The sequence below is a fragment of the Leptopilina boulardi genome, unplaced genomic scaffold, assembly GCF_019393585.1.
Source record: "Leptopilina boulardi isolate dan_hultmark-lab unplaced genomic scaffold, ZJU_Lbou_2.1 LbouV2_144, whole genome shotgun sequence".
Classification (NCBI taxonomy): Eukaryota; Metazoa; Arthropoda; class Insecta; order Hymenoptera; family Figitidae; genus Leptopilina; species Leptopilina boulardi.
Genome location: NW_026137690.1, coordinates 1,450,515 through 1,476,721, shown reverse-complemented (window position 1 = coordinate 1,476,721; position 26,207 = coordinate 1,450,515). Strand labels below are relative to the sequence as shown.

The 26,207-nt window shown below is 22.3% G+C and overlaps 1 protein-coding gene across 2 annotated transcripts; it reads right to left on the bottom strand.

The window, feature by feature from the left end:
• Positions 1-2,098: 2,098 nt before the first annotated feature.
• On the bottom strand, positions 2,099-26,207 carry LOC127291560 (protein transport protein Sec24A). 2 transcript variants are annotated; one of them, XM_051320751.1, is made up of 17 exons: positions 26,021-26,207; positions 24,604-24,779; positions 21,365-22,071; positions 20,219-21,262; positions 16,722-16,886; positions 16,479-16,594; positions 16,240-16,342; positions 16,000-16,126; positions 15,797-15,906; positions 15,318-15,549; positions 12,718-12,875; positions 12,081-12,306; positions 7,847-8,176; positions 7,457-7,740; positions 4,537-4,875; positions 4,335-4,438; positions 2,099-2,494 (listed from the first exon to the last, which is right to left on the bottom strand). In XM_051320751.1, the coding sequence occupies exons 2-17, from the start codon at positions 24,752-24,754 to the stop codon at positions 2,383-2,385; spliced, it is 4,308 nt and encodes a 1,435-aa protein (XP_051176708.1). In that variant the 5' UTR covers positions 24,755-24,779; positions 26,021-26,207; the 3' UTR covers positions 2,099-2,382. The 2 variants fall into 2 exon arrangements, with proteins under 2 accessions (XP_051176708.1, XP_051176707.1); XM_051320750.1 differs by having other exon boundaries at positions 20,219-22,071.

Below are 26,207 nucleotides of genomic sequence, written 5' to 3'. Positions count from 1 at the left end.
CCAAGAAAGTATAAAAGCACCTTAACTTACAATAGGGTGCGCGTTCACAAATCTTTTTTCACGCAATCGAAATGTGTGATCGCACCTTTATGGATAAACTATCCAACCCTGATGAATTAAAAAAGTCAACGAATCAGAAATTCTTATGGCGCACTCACACCTTTTTTGGCTGCCTGCCTGCCTGCAGGTTACCATGGCAACGCACGAGTGTGAGTGAGACAGAAAATTTGTAAATTCAAATTTTTAAATTTTCTGTCGCACTCACTCTCATGCGTTGCCATGGTAACCTGCAGGCAGCCAAAAAGGTGAGAGAGCGCCTTTATTTTCTACTAACGGTCATTTTAAGTTAGCAATAAATGGCTCTTCTTTGGTTAAAGGGCATAAGCATAGTTTTCTAATAAGTTTTTTATTAACATTTTTACTTAAATAAATATTATTTTAACTAACGATCATAACCGATCTAAATCAAAAATATAAATAAGAAATCAGAGATTTTTATTTACTGAGGTTATAAAGTTCCTAAGAGAACTGCGTACTCGAAACGATAGCTTATATATTTTATAATGTTTCTTTTGTAAACTTAACTGTGTATTTTATGAACAATAAATATATTTTTCAAAGTCAAAAAAAAGGGGCATAGCATTCGCAGATGACGTGATACTATATGTGAAATATAGAGATTTAAATAGGACGAAAGAAATCCTCTAAGATATATTTCGAAAAATTGTAAATTTCTATGGAACGTGGAAACTCAAAGTAAACTTGGATAAATGCGAGACGATTTTGTTTAGACCAAATACAAATAAAGTTAAAGCTAAATTTACAAAAGTATGGAGAGATTTTTCAATAACGCCGAAAGAGGGGGGTGAACCGTTGCCAAATAGAAATACAGTGAAATACCTGGGGGGTCCATTTGGATGAAAAGATTAGATTCAACAATTATTACATCGATATACAATTGACAAAAGCAAAAAAATGCCTTTTTCACATTAAGGAGACTCTTTCACTCGAAATATCTCAGCAAAAAAGCGAAATTAATATGTTATTTAGCATTAATTAGACCGAATTTAACATTTATTTTATTTTATCTGTTATAGCTTTATATTATAATATAGCGCTCACAGTTCTTAACCGATTAGAAATTTTTTTTTTAAATACTCTGCATTAAATTCCAAACAAATGTAAGAGAAGCGATTTTTAATTTAGTTTCTAATTTCGAGGTTATGTGAGCAAAATTATAAAAAATTGAAAATCATGAATAAATATTTAAAAATGGCATAAAAATATTTTCTTCATCAATAAAAAGACATGAAACTATATATGTTGAGACTAATAACTTTAATTTTAATAACAAAAAAATTATTATACTAAAAAATAAAAATCGAAATATTCTAAAACTATAATTAAAATCTAACTAAAATATTCACATTTATTCTGTTAAAAAATCGTTTCCTATTTTTCTTTTTTAATAAATTAAACTAATGTATTTTTTTTTTTATAAAGAAACCGTTCTGTGTCTATGATATACATATATTTTTTCCCCATTTTTCAATTTTAATATGTAGAGGACACTTATTCATCGTTTTTATTAATTTATTATTCACTATTTTCGATTATTTGATTAATATATTACAATTGCGAATAATATAACTCTTTCTTATTTTATTTTTTTTTTTGTGTTTTTTTTTCTGTTTTAATAACAACGACTCATCAATATCGCACTGTAATTATATATATATATGTATATAACAATATTACTCGAGTTTTTATGACAAATTTCAAGAATTTTTATGTTTAATACATTATTATTAATATTGTAGTTTAAAACTATTTAGATATTTTTTATATATTTATAAAAAAAAGAAAAATTATTAAAAACATTGTTTTTTTCTTTATATATTTGCCATAAAACTCGGAAGTTGGAAAAAAACTGTTTTTTTTTTTTTAAACAAAAATTCATTTATAAAGCGTGCATTATTGCAAAAGTTCTCCTTTTTCACTACATTTACAAAAACAAAAGAAAAAAGGAAATAACGATCGCAGAGCATATAATGTTGATTGAATGATAATAATAATAATAATAATAATAATAATAATAATTATAATAATAATATAATAATAATATTTATAATTACATTCTATTACTTTAAATGCTTTAAAGTATACCGTTTACCGGTTATCTTTTTATGGCATTTTTCCTCTCAATTCTTTATATTTATATATATATATTCATTTTTTTTTATGTATAATTTCATTTTAATTAAATTTTTATAATTACCAAATACAAATTTTTGGTCTTTCGACGAACTTAACTCGTAGAATTTCAAATTCACTTTTGTCTCTCTTATTTTCATTTTTTTTTTTTTTTTTTTTTACAGTCTTTCACTTTATTTGCGGCTTTAAATGCTGCAAGAATTCATAATAACTTAATGCTGATTCAAAGCGATCCTCCACTAATCTTTCAGTGAATAGTGTTCTAAAGTGACTGTCATCCCTGTAAATGTTTATTGTTAATTTATAAATTATACCTTTTTTGTATACAAATTTTATATTTGGAAGTAAATAATAATAAAAAAAATAATTAATTAACTAAAAAATAATAAATAAATAACTATAAAAATTAATTAAATTTTTATTCATTATAAAAAATTTGGTAATGAATAAAATGTAAAACATGAGTTGTAAATTTTTAGAAAATTCAATTATTTAAAAAAAAAAAAATTTTATCTAAAATTATTTCATAAATTATTTTTCATTCATTTTAAATTATTTTGAAAAATTGAACTTTTTTTAAAATTCAATTATTTTCAATTATTTTAACGAAATTCTTCAAAAAATTCAATTATTTTCAATTATTTTAACGAAATTCTTCACAAATTCAATTATTTTCAATTATTTTATCGAAATTCTTTACAAATTCAATTATCTTAATTATTTTTCAATTAAAATTTTTATGAAATTCAATAATTTTTTAAAAATTTCAAAATCACTTGAAATTCAATAATTTTTTAAAAATTTCAAATTCAAAATCACTTGAAATTCAATTATTTACAAAAATCTAAAGCTAATAATTTTAATAATTAATAATAATTTCATTGTGAATTATCAAAAATTAAATTATTTTATAAAAAGGTTTTCTATAATTATTTGATAAATTATTTTCAATTCGGTAAAAGTTAATTATTTACTGAATTTTAACAAAATCTTTTGAAATTCAATTATTTCTAAAAATTTAATTGGTAACTTTTTTAAAATTCAATTATTTTCAATTATGTTAACGAAATTCTTCACAAATTCAATTATTTTAATTATTTTTCAATTAAAATTTTTATGAAATTCAATAATTTTTTTAGAAATTTCAAATTCAAAATCACTTAGAAATTCAATTATTTACAAAAATCTAAAGCTAATAATTTTAATAATTAATAATAATTTCATTGTGAATTATCAAAAATTAAATTATTTTATAAAAAGGTTTTCTATAATTATTTGATAAATTATTTTCAATTCGGTAAAATTTAATTATTTACTGAATTTTAACAAAATCTTTTGAAATTCAATTATTTCTAAAAATTTAATTGGTAACTTTTTTAAAATTCAATTATTTTCAATTATGTTAACGAAATTCTTCACAAATTCAATTATTTTAATTATTTTTCAATTAAAATTGTTATGAAATTCAATAATTTTTTTAGAAATTTCAAATTCAAAATCACTTGAAATTCAATTATTTACAAAAATCTAAAGCTAATAATTTAATAATTAATAATAATTTCATTGTGAATTATCAAAAATTAATTTATTTAATAAATAGGTTTTCTATAATTATTTGATAAATTATTTTCAATTCGGTAAAATTTAATTATTTACTGAATTTTAACAAAATCTTTTGAAATTCAATTATTTCTAAAAATTTAAATATTCGAAATAAATTTTTTTGATAATATTCTTATAGAATGATTATTATTATTATTATTATTATTATTATTATTATTATTATTATTATTATTATTATTATTATTATAAATATAAATGAAATGAATAAAAATAAAAATGAATTAAATATCTAATAACATTAATTATTAAAAATAATTGAATTTTTGAAGAGTTACAGTTGATATAATTAAATTTCAAAAAGTTTTAGATGAAAAATTTTTACAAAATAATTAAATTTCAAGTGATTTTGCAATGAAATTTTTGGTAATTTTATTTGATCATTTTTTTTTCTTCTAATTTTAAACAATTATTGAATTTCATAAAATTTTTACTTAAAAAATAGTTTAAAATAATTAAAATTTCAATTTGAAATTTAAAATAATTCTTTTCCACATTACCTGATTATTTGAAGAGACACGTAATATGGTTTTTCCTCTTGTAGACTAAATACAAAACTACTCAGCCTTTCCGAGTCTGGATTTGAGAATTCGGGTAATTCATACTAAAATAGAATTAAAAACAGCAAAAAAAAGTGTTAAATTTTGCCATTTTAAAAACCAAAAAAAAAATTAAATATTTACGAACGAAAATTATAATTACCATTTCTTCTGGTAACGATGTAAAATCAGGAACTCCAAAGACATTGGAGCAGAATGTTGGATTAATATTTTTACCAACATAGATGAGAATTTTGTCGCCCGTATCCAATAGAAAAACACCTCGTGAATCAAGTCTCTCAGCTGATAAATGTAGCCTCGATGGTTGTGGACAAATACGACCATCAATATCTTTCACACGTTGTTTATCATCCAATGTATGAACCGCATAAAGATCCGGATAAATAGTTTGAATTAATTGTGAAAGAGGTAATGTTTTTAATTGGCACATGGCAAAAATTCGATCGTCAACACGTGTATTCATTCCCGATCTGAATGCAACCTGTTAATTAGCAAAAAAAAAAAAAATTAATTTTCAAAATGAAAACTGTAAAATTCTGCTTACGGAATCTTTTTTGATTATTTTTTATAGATCTCAAAACTGTTTTTTAGTGAAAATCTGAACTAAAAGAATATGCAAATTAGATACGAAAAAGAAAACTTAGTCCACTGATGACTACATTCGTTTTAATAAATAGTAAATAATAATAATAATAATAATAATAATAATAATAATCGTGAATATCTTTCGTTCATTCTGTCCACACCTGAAGTTAGTATTTGTTATAGGTCTTTTGTTTTTTTTAAATGTATTGTTTGACATTATTTTGTGTTGGTTAAAATTTTTCAATGTTTTTTTGGCATTGTTTCGATAATTAATTTTGAATCGAAATTTTAAAAAATAATTGAATTTTATTTTATTTTAAATTGAAAACTTGGTAAATAATTGAATTTTAAATTGAAAATTTGAAAATAATTTAATTTTAGTTGATTGTTGATTGAAAATTTGAAAATAATTAATTTTAGTTGATTGCTGATTGAAAATTTTGATAATAATTAATTTTGACTCGAAATTTTGGAAAATAATTAAATTTTAATTGAAATTTTGGATAATAATTTAATTTAAGTTCATTTTGGATTAAAATTTCGGGTAATAATTGAATTTTAATTGAAATTTTCGATAATAATTTAATTTAAGTTCATTTTTGATTGAAAATTTGGTTAATTAATTTTGAATAGAAATTTTAGAAAATAATTGAATTTTGGTTGATTTTGGAATGAAAATTTTAAAAACAATGTAATTTTAGTTGATTTTGAATTGTAAATTTTGTAAAATAATTGAATTTTAGCTGATTTTGAATTGAAAATTTTGAAATTAATTGGTTTTGAATTGAAATTTTGGGTAATAATAGAAATTTTAGTTGATTTTGAATTGAAAATTTTGAAAATAATTGAATTTCAATTGAAATTTTCGAAAATAATTCAATTTTATTTGATTTTGAATTTAAATTTTGAAAAATAATTGAATTTTGGTTGAGTATGAATTGAAAATTTTTTAAATAATTAAATTTTAGTTAATTTTGAATTAAAATTTTGGAAAATAATTGAATTTTATTTCATTTTAAATTGAAAACTTGGTAAATAATTGAATTTTAAATTGAAAATTTGAAAATAATTTAATTTTAGTTGATTGTTGATTGAAAATTTGAAAATAATTAATTTTAGTTGATTGCTGATTGAAAATTTTGATAATAATTAATTTTGACTCGAAATTTTGGAAAATAATTAAATTTTAATTGAAATTTTGGATAATAATTTAATTTAAGTTCATTTTGGATTAAAATTTCGGGTAATAATTGAATTTTAATTGAAATTTTCGATAATAATTTAATTTAAGTTCATTTTTGATTGAAAATTTGGTTAATTAATTTTGAATAGAAATTTTAGAAAATAATTGAATTTTGGTTGATTTTGGAATGAAAATTTTAAAAACAATGTAATTTTAGTTGATTTTGAATTGTAAATTTTGTAAAATAATTGAATTTTAGCTGATTTTGAATTGAAAATTTTGAAATTAATTGGTTTTGAATTGAAATTTTGGGTAATAATAGAAATTTTAGTTGATTTTGAATTGAAAATTTTGAAAATAATTGAATTTCAATTGAAATTTTCGAAAATAATTCAATTTTATTTGATTTTGAATTTAAATTTTGAAAAATAATTGAATTTTGGTTGAGTATGAATTGAAAATTTTTTAAATAATTAAATTTTAGTTAATTTTGAATTAAAATTTTGGAAAATAATTGAATTTTATTTCATTTTAAATTGAAAACTTGGTAAATAATTGAATTTTAAATTGAAAATTTGAAAATAATTTAATTTTAGTTGATTGTTGATTGAAAATTTGAAAATAATTAATTTTAGTTGATTGCTGATTGAAAATTTTGATAATAATTAATTTTGACTCGAAATTTTGAAAAATAATTAAATTTTAATTGAAATTTTGGATAATAATTTAATTTAAGTTGATTTTGGATTAAAATTTCGGGTAATAATTGAATTTTAATTGAAATTTTCGATAATAATTTAATTTAAGTTCATTTTTAATTGAAAATTTCGATAATTAATTTTGAATAAAAATTTTAAAAAATAATTGAATTTTATTTCATTTTAAATTGAAAACTTGGTAAATAATTGAATTTTAAATTGAAAATTTGGAAAATAATTTAATCTTAGTTGATTGAAAATTTTGATAATAATTAATTTTGACTCGAAATTTTGGAAAATAATTGAATTTTAATTGAAATTTTGGATAATAATTTAATTTAAGTTGATGTTGAATTAAAATTTCGGGTAATATTTGAATTTTATTTAATTTTAAATTGAAAACTTGGTAAATTATTGAATTTTAAATTGAAAATTTGGAAAATAATTCAATTTTATATATAATTTAATAACATATAATAATAATTTTCATTATTATCATTTAATATGAAATAATATTCTAATAAATCTAAATACTCAATTTGGCGCGCATTTAATATTGCTAGTAATAATAATAATAGGAAAAAAAGTGAACTTACGCATTTTAGTAAGGCAATAATATAAAGAGGTAATAGTTTAAGATTATCGGGTGCCAAGAGACCTCCAGTTGGTGATGATTGCGATATTTTGTAAGCGGAAAGCATATCAACAGCGGCATTAATTAGAGCATCTCTTGCATCCGATAAAGATGATTGTAATGATCTATCGACTGCCATTTTTGACAAAAGTCCAACTATACATTGTGAATCCGCCGAATGTAAAATATCCGTAAGACTATTCGTTACTGGTAGGCATAGTGTGTGGACCCTTATTCTTCTCTCTCCTATCACAAAGAAATAAATATTACATTCCAAAAGGTTTAGAGAATAAATTGAAAAGAAAATGAAAAATTACAATATTGAAAAAAAAGGACAATGACAATTATTTACCTTTACTTGATGTATAAAGTAAGGCAGCCTGAAAAGAGATATTTTGAACATCGGATAAATTCTCATCAATTGAAACTTGCATTCCAAATCCAGCGTCGGGATTAACGTTTGGCAAACTCAATAAATCGGTCGATCTAACGAAGAAATTACCATGGAATGAATGAATGCTTAAACCGCGTGAGCAACGAATTCTCATCACTGCTTCGAGTCCAATTTTTCTTGTTAAATAACGACGTAATGTGCGATCGAGCGTCTCAACACTTGGCGATTTTGATATTCGAAATAGTGGAATATGATATATACAGCCACCCGAAAATTTACACATACCAGCTGGAAAAAATACAAAAAAATTTATATATTTTGCCTTTGAATTTTTATTTATTTCAAAATTAATAGAATTTCCCATATAATCGATTTTTCATTTTACGGCATTTTCGAAAAACTTAATCGAAAAATCATTTAACAGAATTATTAATTAATAGAATTTCAATTTGTCCGAAATTTGAAAATGTCCGAACAATCGCTTTTCGGCGCGATTTTTAATATCAACCAATCACAAAATGGATAATTTTTAATTGGTTGATTTTTTAAAAAAGCGCCGAAATCGATTGTTCGGATAAATTAAAATTGAATCAATTAGAAATTATGTTAAATGATTTTTCCTTTAAGTGAAAATTCTGCAAAATAATAATTATATAATAATAAAATGCTTGGTCTGTCCTTCTGTCCTAACTTGAAGTTGACCTTTTCTGATTTCACGTGTTTTTTTTTGAATAGTAATCTTATGACGTGTCAAATTTTGACAATTCTTTTTCTCATTTTTGCCAAAGTTGTATAATTGTGTTTTCAAATTTCGGAATAAGTTTCTTTAAAATTCCAAATTTGAAAATTCAATTCACGAAGCTGAAGTACACAACGTTTATCAACGAAATTTTTTTTTAAAGTTGTATATTGATTCAAAAATTGTATATAAATACAAAAAATTTATGATGAGAAAAAAGATACGCCAGGAAATTTCGTACAAGATAGTAATTTGAAAAAAATTTATTTTTCAAAATTAATTTTTAAGGTACCAGGGGCCAACGAATATCTATTAAATATTAATTATAAAAAACACAGGCCTCGAATCAACTTAAAGACACAAAAAGTCGTTTTAGTCGATTTATATTCCAAAAAAAAGTGGATTTGTTTTTTATTTTAACAAAAATATTTTATAGATTTTTACATAAAAAAATTTTTTTTAATAATAATCCTTTTCGAAGGGTTAAAGTTGAAATTTTTAGAAATAATTAAATTTCAAAAGATATTGTTAATTTTCAAACAATTATTAAATTTTACAGAACTAAAAATAATTTATCAAATAATTTTTGGAAAACATTTTTTAAATTTAATTGAATTTTCAAAGATTTAAAATTGAGATTTTTTAAATTAATTGAAACTTTAAGTGTTTTGTAATTAAAATTTTAGATGATTTCACTAAAAATTTATTAGAAAATTGAGAACAAAATACAATAATTTGAAAATCATTGTTAATTGAAAAATGGTTTCAGATAGTTGAATTTTCAAAGAATATTATTAAAATAGTTAAAAATAATTGAATTTCCTTAGAGTTATAATTGAAATTATTAAATTTCGAAAAAAAAAAAATTTTCGATGGAAAATTTTAGAAATAATTACATTTTAGATGCTTTTAAATTCAAATTATTGAAAATTCAATTAATTTTAAATTAAAATTTTTGAGAATAATTAAATTTTATTTGATTTTAAATTTGGAAAATAATTGAATTTCAATTCATTTTGAATTGAAAATTTTGGGAAATAATTGAATTTTAATTGAAATTTTTGATAATAATTTAATTTAAGTTCATTTTTGATTGAAAATTTGGATAATTAATTTTGAATAGAAATTTTAAAAAATAATTGAATTTTATTTCATTTTAAATTGAAAACTTGGTAAATAATTAAATTTTAAATTGAAAATTTTGGATAATTATTGGATTTTAATTGATTTTAAATTGAAATTTTGGGTAAGAACTGAATTTTATTTGATTTTAAATTGAAAATTTGGAAAATAATTGAATTTTAGTTGATTTTGAATTGAAAATTTTGGGTAAGAATTGAATTTTATTTGATTTTAAATTGAAAATTTTGAAAAGAATTGAATTTTAGTTGATTTTGAATTGAAAATTTTGAAAATAATTGAATTTTGGTTGAGTTTGAATTGAAATTTTTTTAAATAATTAAATTTTAGTTAATTTTAAATTAAAATTTTGGAAAATAATTGAATTTTGGTTGATTTTGAATTGTAAATTTGGAAAATAATTTAATTTCAGTTCATTTTGAATTGAAAATTTTGGGAAATAATTGAATTTTAATTTTAGTTAATTTTGAATTAAAATTTTAGAAAATAATTGAATTTTGGTTGATTTTGGAATAAAAATTTTGAAAATAATTTAATTTTAGTTGATTTTGAATTGAAAATTTTGAAAATAATTGATTTTAAATTGAAATTTTAAAAACAATTTAATTTTAGTTGATTTTGAATTGTAAATTTTGTAAAATAATTAAATTTTAGCTGATTTTGAATTGAAAATTTTGAAATTAATTGGTTTTGAATTGAAATTTTTGGTAATAATAGAAATTTTAGTTGATTTTGAATTGAAAATTTTGAAAATAATTGCATTTCAATTGAAATTTTCGAAAATAATTCAATTTTATTTGATTTTGAATTTAAATTTTGAAAAATAATTGAATTTTGGTTGAGTATGAATTGAAAATTTTTTAAATAATTAAATTTTAGTTAATTTTGAATTAAAATTTTAGAAAATAATTGAATTTTGGTTGATTTTGGAATGAAAATTTTGAAAATAATTTAATTTTAGTTGATTTTGAATTGAAAATTTTCAAAATAATTGATTTTAAATTGAAATTTTAAAAACAATTTAATTTTAGTTGATTTTGAATTGTAAATTTTGTAAAATAATTGAATTTTAGCTGATTTTGAATTGAAAATTTTGAAATTAATTGGTTTTGAATTGAAATTTTGGGTAATAATAGAAATTTTAGTTAATTTTGAATTGAAAATTTTGAAAATAATTGAATTTCAATTGAAATTTTCAAAAATAATTCAATTTTACTTGATTTTGAATTTAAATTTTGAAAAATAATTGAATTTTGGTTGAGTTTGAATTGAAATTTTTTTACATAATTAAATTTTAGTTAATTTTGAATTAAAATTTTGGAAAATAATTGAATTTTGGTCGATTTTGAATTGTAAATTTGAAAAATAATTTAATTTCAGTTCATTTTGAATTGAATATTTTGGGAAATAATTGAATTTTAATTGAAATTTTGGATAATAATTTAATTTAAGTTCATTTTTGATTGAAAATTTGGATAATTAATTTTGAATAGAAATTTTAGAAAATAATTGAATTTTATTTTATTTTAAATTGAAAACTTGGTAAATAATTAAATTTTAAATTGAAAATTTGGTGGATAATTATTGGATTTTTAATTGATTTTGAATTAAAATTTCGGGTAATAATTGAATTTTAGTTTATTTTGAATTGAAATTTTTAAAAAATAATTAAATTTTATTGTGATATTTTTTGTTTTTTAAATTATAAACAATTATTAAATTTCATCAAAATTTTAATTGAAAAATAATTTTGATATAATTGAATTTGTGATGTATTTCATTAAAATTATTAAAAATAATTAATTTAGTGAAGAATCATTTTAGTTCAAAATTTGTTAAATAATTGAATTGAAGAAGATCTGAAGAAGATCTACATTTTATACTAAAAAAATGTATTTTATTTACATTTTTTTTTCAAATGTAAAAAGAAATGTCGCATTTTATTAAAATAAGTCGATAAAAGTCGTATTTTTGAAAAAAGTCGGAAAAAGTCGTATAATCCGAGGCCTGTAAACATATATAATTTTCATTATTATCATTTAATATGTAATAATATTCTAATAAATTAAATTATTATTGATAATATTAATCTTTAATTTCTTTATAACAAACAATTAAATACTCAATTTGGCGCCCGTTTAATTTTGCTAGTTCGAATAAATAAAATTCGGCTAAATTAAAATTATATCTTATAAAATTCTAATAAAAGAAAATTCTAACAAATGATTTTTAGAACTTTCTGATGTTTTGCTTATTTTCTAAATAAATCTTAAACACAAATAGATGTAATTTTTAGAAAATAAATACACTTACAGAGTGTGGCTAAATCACTGTATTGAGAATTTAGAAGAAACAGATCAATTGCAATTTGTTGGCTGCTGCAGTCGAGTGCGAGACGTTTGTAAAAATCGGTAACAGGATTTAAATTTGGAACATCTTTGTTGGCGCGTGTGCTCGGATCTTCACGCGATTGTAAAGCACCTGGACCGACATTTGGTAGGCAAGTTTGGAAAACCGTAACTCGACCTCCAGTCGATGACTGAAATTGACAATTATTTTTTTTAACAAAATAATTAAAAAAGAATTTTGAATATTTTTTTAATATATTAAAATTTTTTTTAGAACACAAATAAAAAGTTAAATTAAACTAATAATCTTCTACGTCCGAGAAGAATTTTACGAATCACGCAAAATAATAATTCTTATTAATTAAATGTTTTCGAAATATTTTCCTATTTATTCTTTTACCTAATTCATTAAACTAAAAATATTACTACAAAATTAGTTTCTATAAAAACAAAAAAAAGTGTAAGATTTTATGGATATTTTATTTTAATAGTAAACTACTAAAAAAAAACATAAAGAACAAAAAGAAAAAATAGTTTTATAATAAAAAAAATATTAATGAATTTTTTTTTCTTTCATTAAAATAAATTGATTGATTAATTACCATGAGTTTATAAGCGGCTTGTAATCCGGCTCCTAAAGCACATTGTGTATCATGTGTTCCCTCAAACTTGGAGGGCAATTGCTTCAACAGCATATCGACCAAAGCACCTCTTTCTTTCAAATTAACTATCAAATTCTCCGGACAGGGTAAAAATACATCTAAAAAAAATAAATAAATAGAATTTAATTTGATTTCTTATTTACACCTCTTTACATTTTCTTATTATTGTATAAATAAATAAATAAAATAGTTATAGGTACGAGTCACAGATCGACTTTGCTTGTTTTTTCATTGTCTTCTGCGAAAAATCAATAAAAAAAGAACTAAAAATAATGGAAAATGCAGTAAAAAGGGAAAAAATTTCAAAAAATGAACCATTTTCTACTGCTTTAGGAGATTAAAGAGTTAAAACAATGGGAAAGGGAGCAAAAAGAATTAAAATTTATAAAAAAGCTCTATTTTCCATTGTTTTAGGGGATTAAAGGGTTGAAAACAATGGAAAATGGAGCAAAATTCAAAATTTTTGAAAAATGCTCCATTTTCCATTGTTTTCAACCATTTAATCCCCTAGAATAATAAAAATTGGATCAAAAGGGCTTAAAATACGTAAAACGCTCCATTTTCATTGTCCTAGAGGATTAAAAGGACGAAAAACAATGGAAAATGGAGCATTTTTCGAAAATTTTGAATTTTGCTCCATTTTCCATTGTTTCCAACCATTTAATTCCATAGAACAATGGAAATTGGAGCAAAAGGGGTTAAAATACGTAAAATGCTCCATTTTCCATTGTTCTATGAAATTAAAGGGTCGAAAACAATGGAAAATGGGGCATTTTTCGAAAATTTTGAATTTTGCTCCATTTTCCATTGTTCCCAACCATTTAATTCCTTAGAACAATGGAAATTGGAGCAAAAGGGGTTAAAATACGTAAAATGCTCCATTTTCCATTGTTCCATGGAATTAAAGGGTTGAGAACAAGGAAAAATGGAGCAATGTTCAAAATTTTCAAAAAATGCTCCATTTTCCATTGTTTTCAATTCTTTAACCCCATAGAACTATGGAAAATGGATCATTTTCCATATTTTAACACTTTTTGCTCCAATTTCCATTCTTCTAGGGGATTAAAGGGTTAAAAACAATGGAAAATAGAGAATATTTTGAAAATTTTGATTTTTCTCCACTTTCCATTGTTTTCAACCCTTTGATCCCCAATTTCCATTGTTCTAGGGGATTAAAGGTTTGAAAACAATGAAAAATGGAGCATTATTCGAAAATTTTGAATTTTTGAACAATGGAAATTGGAACAAAAAGGGTTAAAATACGTAAAATGCTCTATTTTCCATTGTTTTCTAGTCTTTGATCCCCTAGAACAATGGAAAATGGAGCATTTTACGTATTTTAACCCTTTTTGCTCCAATTTCCATTGTTCTAAGGAATTAAAGGGTTGAAAACAATGGAAAATGGAGCATTTGTTGAAAATTTTGAAATTTTTCTCCATTTTCCCTTGTTCTCAACCCTTTAATTCCATAAAACAATGGAAAATGGAGCATTTTACGTATTTTAACCCCTTTTGCTCCAATTTCCATTGTTCTATGGAATTAAATAATTAGGAACAATGGAAAATAGAGCAAAAATCAAAATTTTCGAAAATTTGCTTCATTTTCCATTGTTTTCGACCCTTTAATCCTCTACAACAATGGAAAATGGAGCATTTTACGTTTTTTAACCCCTTTTGCTCCAATTTCCATTGTTCTATGGAATTAAATAGTTGGGAACAATGGAAAATAGAGCAAAAATCAAAAATTTTCGAAAAATGCTCTATTTTCCATTGTTTTTGACCCTTTAATCCTCTGCAACAATGGAAAATGGAGCAAAAAGTGTTAAAATACGGAAAATGATCCATTTTCCATAGTTCTATGGGGTTAAAGGGTTGAGAACAATGGAAAATGGAGCAAAATTTCGAAAATTGCTTCATTTTCCATTGTTTTCAACACTTCAATCCCATAGAACAATGGAAATTGAAGCAAAAAGGGTTAAAATACGTAAATGATCCATTTTCCATTGTTCTATGGGGTTAAAGGGTTGAGAACAATGGAAAATGGAGCAAAAATCAAAATTTCGAAAAATGCTTCATTTTCCATTGTTTTCAACCCTTTAATCCCATAGAACAATGGAATTTGTAGCAAAAAGGGTTAAAATACGTAAAATGTTCCATTTTCCATTGTTCTATGGAATTAAAGGGTTGAGAACAATGAAAAATGGACTAAAAAGTGATAAATTTCTAATTTTGCTGTATTTTTACTAAATTATTGTTTTCACAAAATGTTTATTTATTTGAAAAATAGTTAAATATAATTGTATTTGTAAAGATTTTTCATAAAAAGTTATTAATAATAATTAAGATTGTTATAAATTTTAGTTAAAATTTTTTCTTAAATAATTGAAATAAAGAAGTTCTGAAGAAAAAGTCAAATAAAGTCGTATAATAATCTGAGGCTTGTTAATAGTAAAAAAAATTAAGAAGTAAAATTACATAATTAAAAGTTAATTATTTGCCAAAATTAAAAATGTAATTAAATTTAAAAAATAATTAACATACCTTCAACATCGAGCATTATCATTTCGTGTGGCTGCGAAACACCGTCCGCCAAACTAAAGAAATGAATCGCCGAATCAATTGCAATGAATCCAATTTGCATTCTTCCGTCGCCCGGCATTTTTGTAAGTTCTTCCTCAATTGTTTTGCAAACAACATTTAAATAACCACTTTCAACAGCGAGTCGCGAGACATCCAAAACAAAAAGATAAACCGCCGGTTGCGGTGGACGGAGCTGTAGAATTTAATAAATAAAATTAATTAATCAAAACAAAAAAATATTTTAACAAATTTCAATAATATATCTTAATTTTTTCTCTTGATCGTACTTGTTTAATTATTATTACGATCAAAAAAGAATTTAATTTCGTGAAAGCTAGAACTACTTTTTTTCATGAAAAAGAATTATAAAAAGGAAAAATTAAAAATTTGAAAGAAAATACAGTAAATACAATTGAAGAAGCAAATAAATAAAAGATTACCATGTATTCACTGGGTGCGATAAATTCAATTGTGCTGGTTTTAACTTCCGGTCTACGTGATGGATCACCGTAAGATTTTGTAGCTGGATCAAATTGAAATTCATCTGGAACTATATATATTAAATTTGAAAAATTCTGACTTTATTTAATTATATTAAATTTAGTAAATTTTTTTTTTATTTAATGACAAATTAAATACTTACGTTCGTTAACTCGGTAACATAAATTACATTTCCATCTTTTCGAGTCGACAAAATAGACGAAAGGATTAATATAAGTTCGACAAGCACGACAACGAACAATTGTACTGCATTGTATCACTGCTAAATGCTAAGAGAGACAAAAAAAAAAGAAAAGAAATTTTATTTCCCCCATAAAAATAAATTCCACAAGAAACTTTTTGTCTTTTTTTTTTTTTTTACTATTTATTTTTAAACACTCACGTATAAATCTTTGAACGGATGAATAAGAACACCCAATGGTAATCTCGATTTTTGTAAAAGGGAATTCGATTCTGGAATTTTCGTGAGTGTACATCGGAAAATACTGAAACAATAAAATAAGAAATAAAAATTGTATCAATCGATAAGTTTCAAAATTTCATGTTTAAATATTTTTTTTTTTTAAAGGAACTTTAATTAATTTATTTTTTAAATTTTTGATAAAATTCTATAATACGTACTCTGGACTACAGTTTACTTGATCTAAAAAGTCTTGATGTAATTTTATTTTAGGAGGTTCAACTTTATCCGATGGTAAAATATTTCTACACTGCAGAAGATCAACAGTATCATTTCCCTAAAATTTTAATAATATTTGTAAATAATTAAATTATTATTTGTAACTTGAATTATTATTAATATTAACAGTAATAGGTAATAATAATAATAATAATAATAATAATAATAATAAATAAAAATTGTACCCATAGTTTATTAAAACCAGTTTGAGTAACGCCATATCCACTAATTTGACTATTTTGTTGATTGAGTTGATCTGGATAAGCAGTTGGATATCTTTTTGCCATGTTATCTAGAGGAACATTGGACATTGGCCGTGGATATGGAGGTCTCGTGTCTTGTAGATTTTGCTGAAAATTTTTTTTTTACATTTAAGATAAATGCTCCATTTACCTGCATCCTTTGCTTCAGAAATCGTCACATAAGTATAATTTTAAGAATTTAAAGCAATATATTAAAATAATTATTTTTTTTATAAAAATAATTATAGTTAAGAAAAATTTAATAATAATAATAATAATAATAATAAGTTAAAAATTCTATAATAAATAAAACTAATCCAAAAAACAGTTGTTCCAAAATTTTCGGGTCAGAATCTGTTACGCAAAATATTCAACCCTTAAAATTAAGGGTTAATTTAATTACTTAAAATTATTATATCAAGTAATTTTAGAAAGATGTTCTTCAAATTTATTATCTAATTAACTGAATTTTAATTTATTTATAGTTTATTTTTGCATTTGGAGGTACAATTAAATGGTGGCAGCGGTGGGATTTTTTTCGTGCCATGCCACCCCATCTAATTGTATCACCGAATGCAAAAATAAAAATTACAATTTTTTACTTCAATTTGATATATTTAAAATTTTTTTTAAATATTAAAATTTGTCAAAAATAAATTTTACATAGATACAAATTTTGTGAAATGAAATACAAAAAATTGCAAATCAAAATATATTGTAACCATAATAAATTCATTGCATTGGAAAAAAAATGAAATATTTAAATTAATACACAAAAAAAAAAAAGAAAAAAAATTTCCACAAAAAATTAGTTATATCGTAGAAAAAAAGTTTCCAAATCGTTTCTTATCACATTAATGTTTAATCAAGTTGAAACATCTGTTTATTTAATTTATTTACAAAAACTGTTATTGGTAAATTATGCGGTTTTTATTTATATATAATTTTAATATTTCACTAAAAACAAAGTCGGGACCTACTTTTACCTTAAAAAATATAGATAAATAAGTGAAATATTTACCGAAAATAGAGGAAAAGAACATGATAAAAAAAACCTGATTGGTAAAAAATTAATTAACGTTGAACTAAATTGAAATTTTGAATAAAATTGAAGAAATTTAAATCAATCAAAATTTTGATAAATTAAAATTCAGATAATTTAAAACATAAAAATAATTGAAATTTATTAATTTCAAATTAATAGTTAGTTAAATTCGGATAATTTTAAATTTTGATAAATTAAAATTAGATTAATTAAAATTTTAGGCAAATTGAACTTCAAATGATTTGAAATTTAGGTCAAATAAAATTTCGACAAACAGAAATTCCGGATAATTTAAAACTTGTATCGAATTAAATTTCGGATATAATTTAAAAATTGAATGAAATTAAAATTTTCATAAATTAAAAAACATATAAACTGAAACTATAATCAGTTAAAATTAGTGTTAATAAAAATTAAGATAATTTGAAACTTAAATAAATTAAAATTTGAATATTTTTAAAATTAGGTCAATTAAAATTGGTGACAAATTGAAATTCACATTATTTGAATTTTAAATAATATAGAATTTGGATAATTTTTTAACTTAGATAAATTAAATTTTGGACAATTTTTGAGCCAAAAAGAAATAACCAGGATGCTTTGAATATATATATATATATATATATCTTTAGGTATTATAAAAATACCTACAGACTAAAAGCTTTTATTTTTTTGTCGATTTTTGAGCCAAAGAGTAATAACCATGGTGCTCTGATATATTTTAAAAATAAGAGCTTTTATTTTACTTTTTGTCGAGTTTTGAGTATTTCGACATGCACAGCTCAATTTTTGAGCCAAAAAGAGATAACCAGAGTGCTTTGAATATATATCTTTTTTATTTTATGTCGATTTTTGAGCCAAAGAGTAATAACCAATTAAAATTAATTGTTACTTTTATTTAGTTATAAAAAAAAAAAAATTTTATTTTATAAAATTTTCATAAATTAAAAAACAAATAATCTGAAACTATAATCAATTAAAATTAGTGTTAATAAAAATTAAGATAATTTGAAACTTAAATAAATTAAAATTTGAATATTTTTAAAATTAGGTCAATTAAAATTGCTGGCAAATTGAAATTCACATTATTTGAAATTTAAATAATATAGAATTTGGATAATTTTTTAACTTAGATAAATTAAATTTTGGACAATTTTTGAGCCAAAAAGAAATAACCAGGATGCTTTGAATATATATATATATATATATATATATATATCTTTAGGTATTATAAAAATACCTACAGACTAAAAGCTTTTATTTTTTTGTCGATTTTTGAGCCAAAGAGTAATAACCATGGTGCTCTGATATATTTTAAAAATAAGAGCTTTTATTTTACTTTTTGTCGAGTTTTGAGTATTTCGACATGCACAGCTCAATTTTTGAGCCAAAAAGAGATAACCAGAGTGCTTTGAATATATATCTTTTTTATTTTATGTCGATTTTTGAGCCAAAGAGTAATAACCAATTAAAATTAATTGTTACTTTTATTTAGTTATAAAAAAAAAAAATTTTATTTTATAAAATTTTCATAAATTAAAAAACAAATAATCTGAAACTATAATCAATTAAAATTAGTGTTAATAAAAATTAAGATAATTTGAAACTTAAATAAATTAAAATTTGAATATTTTTAAAATTAGGTCAATTAAAATTGCTGGCAAATTGAAATTCACATTATTTGAAATTTAAATAATATAGAATTTGGATAATTTTTTAACTTAGATAAATTAAATTTTGGAAAATTTTTGAGCCAAAAAGAAATAACCAGGATGCTTTAAATATATATATATATCTTTAGGTATTATAAAAATACCTACAGACTAAAAGCTTTTATTTTTTTTGTCGATTTTTGAGCCAAAAAGTAATAACCAGGGTGCTCTGAATATATATATTTTTAAAATAAGAGCAAAAGCTCTTATTTTACTTTTGTCGAGTTTTGAGTATTTCGACATGCACAGCTCAATTTTTGAGCCAAAAAGAGATAACCAGAGTGCTTTGAATATATACCTTTATTTATTTTATGACGATTTTTGAGCCAAAGAGTAATAACCAATTAAAATTAATTGTTACTTTTATTTATTTATAAAAAAAATTAAAGAAATTCCCTGACTTTTCCCTAACCGTTAGACATCCTGTCTATTGAAGTCAAAATTATGTTTAATTATTAATGTATTATTGTATTATGTATTATTAATGTCGATCTGTGATCTTGTCGTTTTTTTGCATGTTCATACGTTCTTCTTTTTAAATATATCGTTTTGATTCTCCGATGTAAACACTATTACAATGAAAACCTTGGAATTTGATAATTGTTTGTCTTTTCTTTTTTCGTTTAATTGCTCTGTTGGTGTTTTATCTTAATTTAATTTTTTTTTGTTTTTTTTCAACTCACCTGTTGTGGCATCGTAGCCGTTGGCGGCATTCCCGGATACGGCATTCTCGTCGTCTGTTGTACCCCAGGAACCGTCGCAGCATTTTGACTCATTAACGGTGGTCCCGATAAATTGGCATTCGTTAATTGATTACCATACGAATAATTCGATGGCGGATATTTACTATTATTTTGACTAGGTAAATTTGATGATTGTTGAGGATAAAAATTCGATGGCATTGTTGTATTACCACCTCCTACAATTTGTTGAGCATTTGGAATATTTTGCGTCACCGTTGGAATTGTATTTTGTACATTTGTTGGAAAATTCGTCATCTTTGGAATATTTTGTTGAATTGGCGGTTGTGATAAAATTCCATATTGACTACCACTTGGATATCGATTCAAACTTTGATCAATTGTTGTTTGATTTGATAATTTTTGTGAATTTTGCATTGGTCCTCCTCCACTTTGACTTGTATTAAAATAATTTGCCGTTATTTTACCATCAAATTGATTATTTGTGTTATCGACATTACGGGGATTGGTTTGTTGACCGCTGGATAAATTTCGTTGATTATCGAAATTGGATTTATAATTTCCTACTAAATTTGATGATGATAAATTTTGTTGCTTTGGATAATTTGTTTGACTTTGATGAAGATTTGGTGGATTTTGTAAATTTGTTTGACTTTGATGAAGATTTGTTGGATTTTGAATAGTATTCGTTTGACTTTGAAGATTTGATTGCGTTTGAAAATGGGATTGATTTTGTGTCGTTTGAATATTTCGCGATTGATTTAAAATATTAGTTGGACCTTGTAAATTTGAATTTGGAAAATTTGACAAATTTTGACGAGGTGTCGTGGCTTGATTCCAATTTTGAGGTGAAACTTGACTTTGCGTTCGATTCAAAGAACTTTGTAACAAATTTGGAATTTGATTTTGCATTGGATTTGGAATTTGACTTTGCGCCGGATTTGAAATTGGAATTTTTCCCGGAATATTTGGAACTTGACTCTGCGTCGGATTCGAAATTGGAATCAGTCCCGGATTATTTGGAACCTGATTTTGTGGCGAATTCGAAATTGGAACCAGTCCCGGATTATTTGGCCCTTGACTTTGTGGCGGATTTGAAATTGGAATCAGTCCCGGATTATTTGGAACCTGATTTTGTGGCGAATTCGAAATTGGAATCAGTCCCGGATTATTTGGCCCTTGACTTTGTGGCGGATTCGAAATTGGAATCAGTCCCGGATTATTTGGCCCTTGACTTTGTGGCGGATTCGAAATTGGAACCAGTCCCGGATTAATTAGACTTTGTGGAGGATTCGAAATAGGAATCTGTCCTGAACTATTTAAAATTTGACTCTGCGTTGGATTTGAAATTGGAACTTGTCCCGGATTATTTGGAATTAGACTTTGTCCCTGAGTTTGTTTCGATTCACTCGGGGAATTATCGTTAAGCCTGAGATCATTGAAGGCCGAATTAAATGACGATGGTGATGACGATTTTTGTGAAAACGATGACGCTGGTTCTAATTTTTGTTGTTGTATTTTGTTTTCCGTTAAATTCACGGGATTCGGCATCGATTTAAAAACTGATCCTCCTGCAACATTGGAAATTCCAGTACTTTGATGAGGGGGTAAATTTCGCGGCCCTTGAAGTGGAGAAACGCGATTCGCTTCACGAATTTCGGTATTTTGTGGTGTGGGAAAATTTGCTATTTCTCGTCCGTTTATTGGTGGCATTTGAGGTCTCCATTCGGGTCGATATTGCGATTGATGAGTTGCGCCACGAAGATATTGCGTTGGCGACGGATCCCTTGATGTTTCTCGCGATGGATCACGAGACGATTGTGATGATGGTGTACCTGTTTTTGAATTATTTAATTTTTAAGTACGTGGAAAAGAAAAAAAAAATTGAAGAAATTTTTTATTGGAGAACATAAAATTGAGGGTTCCGATCAAAGAAATGGTTATAATTTTTTTTTTTTTAACTAAAAATCACTGGCCAGTAAATTTTAAATAATAAAGATTTGAATTTATAACTTTATAAATTATAATTTTATAAAAATAAATACTTGCAGGAAACTAAAATTCAAAACTTTTTTTTTTTGATTCAAGGGCCAACGATTTTGAGTTTCAAAAAATTATAACCGGTTCTTTGATCGGGATCCTCAATTATTAATATTTTTTGATTTCGATAATTTTTTTTTAGAAACATTTATTTATATTATTAAGTAAATTATATAATTGTAAAATTTGTATTTCTATATTTTGAATATCTACGATTTATTTTTCATAATAATTATTCAAATAATCTACAATTACTGTTTTTTAATTAATTATTTTGAATTACTTCAGCCCTCGGATCGACTTTAAAGGACAAAAAAAAGTCAATTTATATTTGAAAAAAAAGTCGAAAAACTCGATTTTTTAATATTTTAATTAAATTTAATTTAGTAAATAAATAATTTACTTTAAATAATTATTGTTATTAGATATTAAATTCATTTAATTTAGTTTATTAATTTCTTAATAAGAATAATTCTATAAGAATATTATCAAGAAAATTTATTTCGAATATTTCAAAATCGAACTGAGACAATATTTCAAAATTTTAATTATACATAAGTGGGACAAATTTCTAAAAAATTCCTAAAGTTCTATTTTTAAAATTTTTTCAACTATGATTTAAACGATATATTCAAATTTAAAATTTTTGTATAGTTTTTTTTTAGTTATGATTATTAAACAAAAATTCGGACAATAATTGAGTTTTACAGATTTTTAAATTAAACTTTTTTTTTAAATAATTGAATTGGGAAATATTTTAAATTTCAAATAAATTTTCTGTAAATTCTTTTTTATTTTTCTGACAATAATTCATATTTTAGAGTTTTTATTTGAAACTTTTTTTAAATAATTGAATTTTTAAAAAATACTAAAATTATTCAAAAATAGTTGAATTTTTGAAGAGTTACAGTTAAAATTTTTTTTTAAAATAATTGAATTTTAAGTGATTTTAAATTGAAATTTTTAGTAATTTTATTTGCTGGTTTTTTTTTTTTAATTTTAAACAATTATTATTGAATTTTACAAAATTTGTAATTGAAAAATAATAATTTAAGATAATTAAATTTTGGAAGAGTTATAGTTGAAATTTTTGAAAATAATTGAATTTCAAAATATTTTCTTAAATTTCAGATAATAATATTAAATTTTACAAAATTAAAAATAATTTATTAAATAATTTATAAGGATAATCTTTTTTTCAAAATAATTGAATTTTCGAAGATTTATAATTCAGATTTTTTTTTAAAATAATTGAACTTTAAGTATTTTTTAATTGAAATTTTTTTGGTGATATATATTAGAAATTACAGAAAAAAAAATTGAACTTTCAAAAGTTTTTAATTAAAAAATTTTTTTCAGATAATTGAATTTTTGAAGAATTTTTATAAAAATCATTAAAAAATAATTGAATTTTTGAAGAGTTATAATTGAAATTATTTTTATTTATTTATTTAATACATTTCTCCGCAGTCCTTTAAGGATTATAAACGGATAACTAAACTTAATAAATTTTTTAATAATTAATAATAATAATAATTAATAATAATTTTAATAAATTATTTATATTTTAGTATTTTTTAAAAATTCAATTATTTAAAAAAGTTTCAAATAAAAACTCTAAAATATAAATTATTGTCAGAAAAATAAAAAAAAAAAATATATTTGAAATTATTAAAATTTCAAAAAGTTTTAGATTTCAGAAACTTTTAGAAATAATTCAATTTTAGAAAGTATAAAAATTTAAATTTTTGAAAATAATTGAATTTCAAGTAATTTTTGAATTGTAATTTCTATTGATTTATGATGAGAAAGAACTGATTAGAAATTACAGACAAAAATTGAAATTTTAAAAAATTTCTAATTTGAAAAATGCTTTCAAATAATTGAATTTTCGAAGGAATATAATAAAAATCGTTAAAGAATAATTGAATTTTGGAAGAGTTATAGTTAAAATTATTAAATTTCAGAAAGTTTTAGAAAATTTTAGAAATAATAAAAATTTCAGAATGTTTTAAATTGAAATTTTTGAAAATAATTGAATTTCAAATGATTTTTGAATTGAAGTTTTTACTAATTTCATTTACTTTTTTTTTTAAATTTAAAACAAAAATTTGAAAAAGTCGTAGAATCCGTGGCCTGTAATATCAAAAATTTATTTTTCAAAATAATAATTCAAAATAATCTCTACAATTATTATATTTCAAATTAATTAAAATTGGAGAAATTGACGAAAATTTTATTTTTGAAATAATTTTTTTTTTTTTTTTAAAACCATTAAAATGTAAAATATTTGAAGAATGTAAAAATTAAAATAAATATATTTTTACCAGCTAAATGAGGAGACTGAATGCCATTTTGTGAATACTGGATATTATTTGGTTGACCAATGCCATTAACAGGAGGTGGTGGTGGTCCACTTTTTAAAACAGAATCCGAATCCGAGTTCTTTGGATAAGGATGATTGCTTAATTGAGACATTTTATGTTGTGTGAGATAACTGAAACTTTAAAAATATCATTTTTCTTTTATTTTTATATATATATATATATATATATTTATTTATTGATTTATTGAAAAAAAAAATATATACGGACAAAGCCCATATTACATAAATGATTTTTAAATAAAAAAAAAAAAAATTAAAAATTACATTTAAATAAGAAAAATAATTCCAGTATCTGGAAAAATGTTTTTTTTTCTTTTAAATGTATTTTAATTTATTTTATTTAATAAAAATAATAAACGGTATAAGTTGTTTCGTAAAATTTTACATTGTAACAAGAATTAAATAATAATTGAATAAATTTAATAAAAAATAAATAATAAATAAATAAATTTAATAAAAAATAAATAATAATTAAATAAATTTAATAAAAAATAAATATAATTAAATAAATTTAATAAAAAATAAATATAAATAAATAAATTGTAATCAAAAATAAATATTATTATAAATAAAATATTAAAATAAATAAATATAATTTAAATATAATTTTTAAAATTATTTTTATATTAAAAAAAAATAATTCCAGCACCTAGAAAAATTACTACTTCTTTTTAATAAAAAAAAAAATGCAAATTATTGTAATAAAAAAAGAAGAAAAAAAAAAGAAAAAAAATTACAATGACAATAAATTTTGTTGTACTTTAGAAAAAAAGACACAATCTACATTAATTTATCTACACATGTAGATACTGTCTTTTTTTTTTTAAATACGACATAAATAGTACGAGCAAAAAATACTATAATCAACAATGTAAAAAATGCTTCTAAGAAAAATCCCTCCAAAAAAAAAAAACCCCCAACTATTCACATCGATAATAATTCTCTCCAAAAATCCCTTCAAAATTTAATTTTTCAACAAAAAGAAAAATAGAAAACGAATAAAATATGCCAAAAAAATTTTTATGACTTTCCTGACACTTGTCAAAAAAAAATCTCAGCATCTCTCTTTCTCTCTTTTAAAAACCCCTCACCCAATTTACCAAATAGAAAATAAGATTTGAAAAGAAAATAAGACAAATTAAAAATCTCTTAAAAAGTAAAAAAAAAAATTAATGAAAAATTACATTGCATACATATATCTAACAATATGATTGTACAAATTTCGAACGCACGAGTAAAGGTTAAAACGTCATTCTTATAAAGCGCGACAGCAAATACGATGACGGGGAACTTATTTGCAAAAACAGTTTCCTTTTTTTTTTTCATTTACAATTATTATTATTATTAAACTTACTTACCCTTTTTTTTATTGCTGAATCTCGAGCTGAAATCAAAATTCAGCGTTATATTTTGGGCGTAACAAATTCACTCATTGCACTGTTAAAAATAAATTGAAAAATCGAATAATTTTATCTTGGAAAAAGAAATTCACAAACGACACACAACATTACGTGGCAGCGAACGCGACTGCAGCGCCAATTTTCT

Coding starts and splice junctions, on each gene's coding strand:
- LOC127291560 (XM_051320750.1), bottom strand. CDS start 24,754: ATGTCTCAATTAAGCAATCATCCTTATCCAAAGAACTCGGATTCGGAT. Junction 4,876..7,456: donor TTATTGCCTTACTAAAATGC/GTAAGTTCACTT, acceptor GCTAATTAACAG/GTTGCATTCAGATCGGGAAT. Junction 4,439..4,536: donor CATCGTTACCAGAAGAAATG/GTAATTATAATT, acceptor ATTCTATTTTAG/TATGAATTACCCGAATTCTC.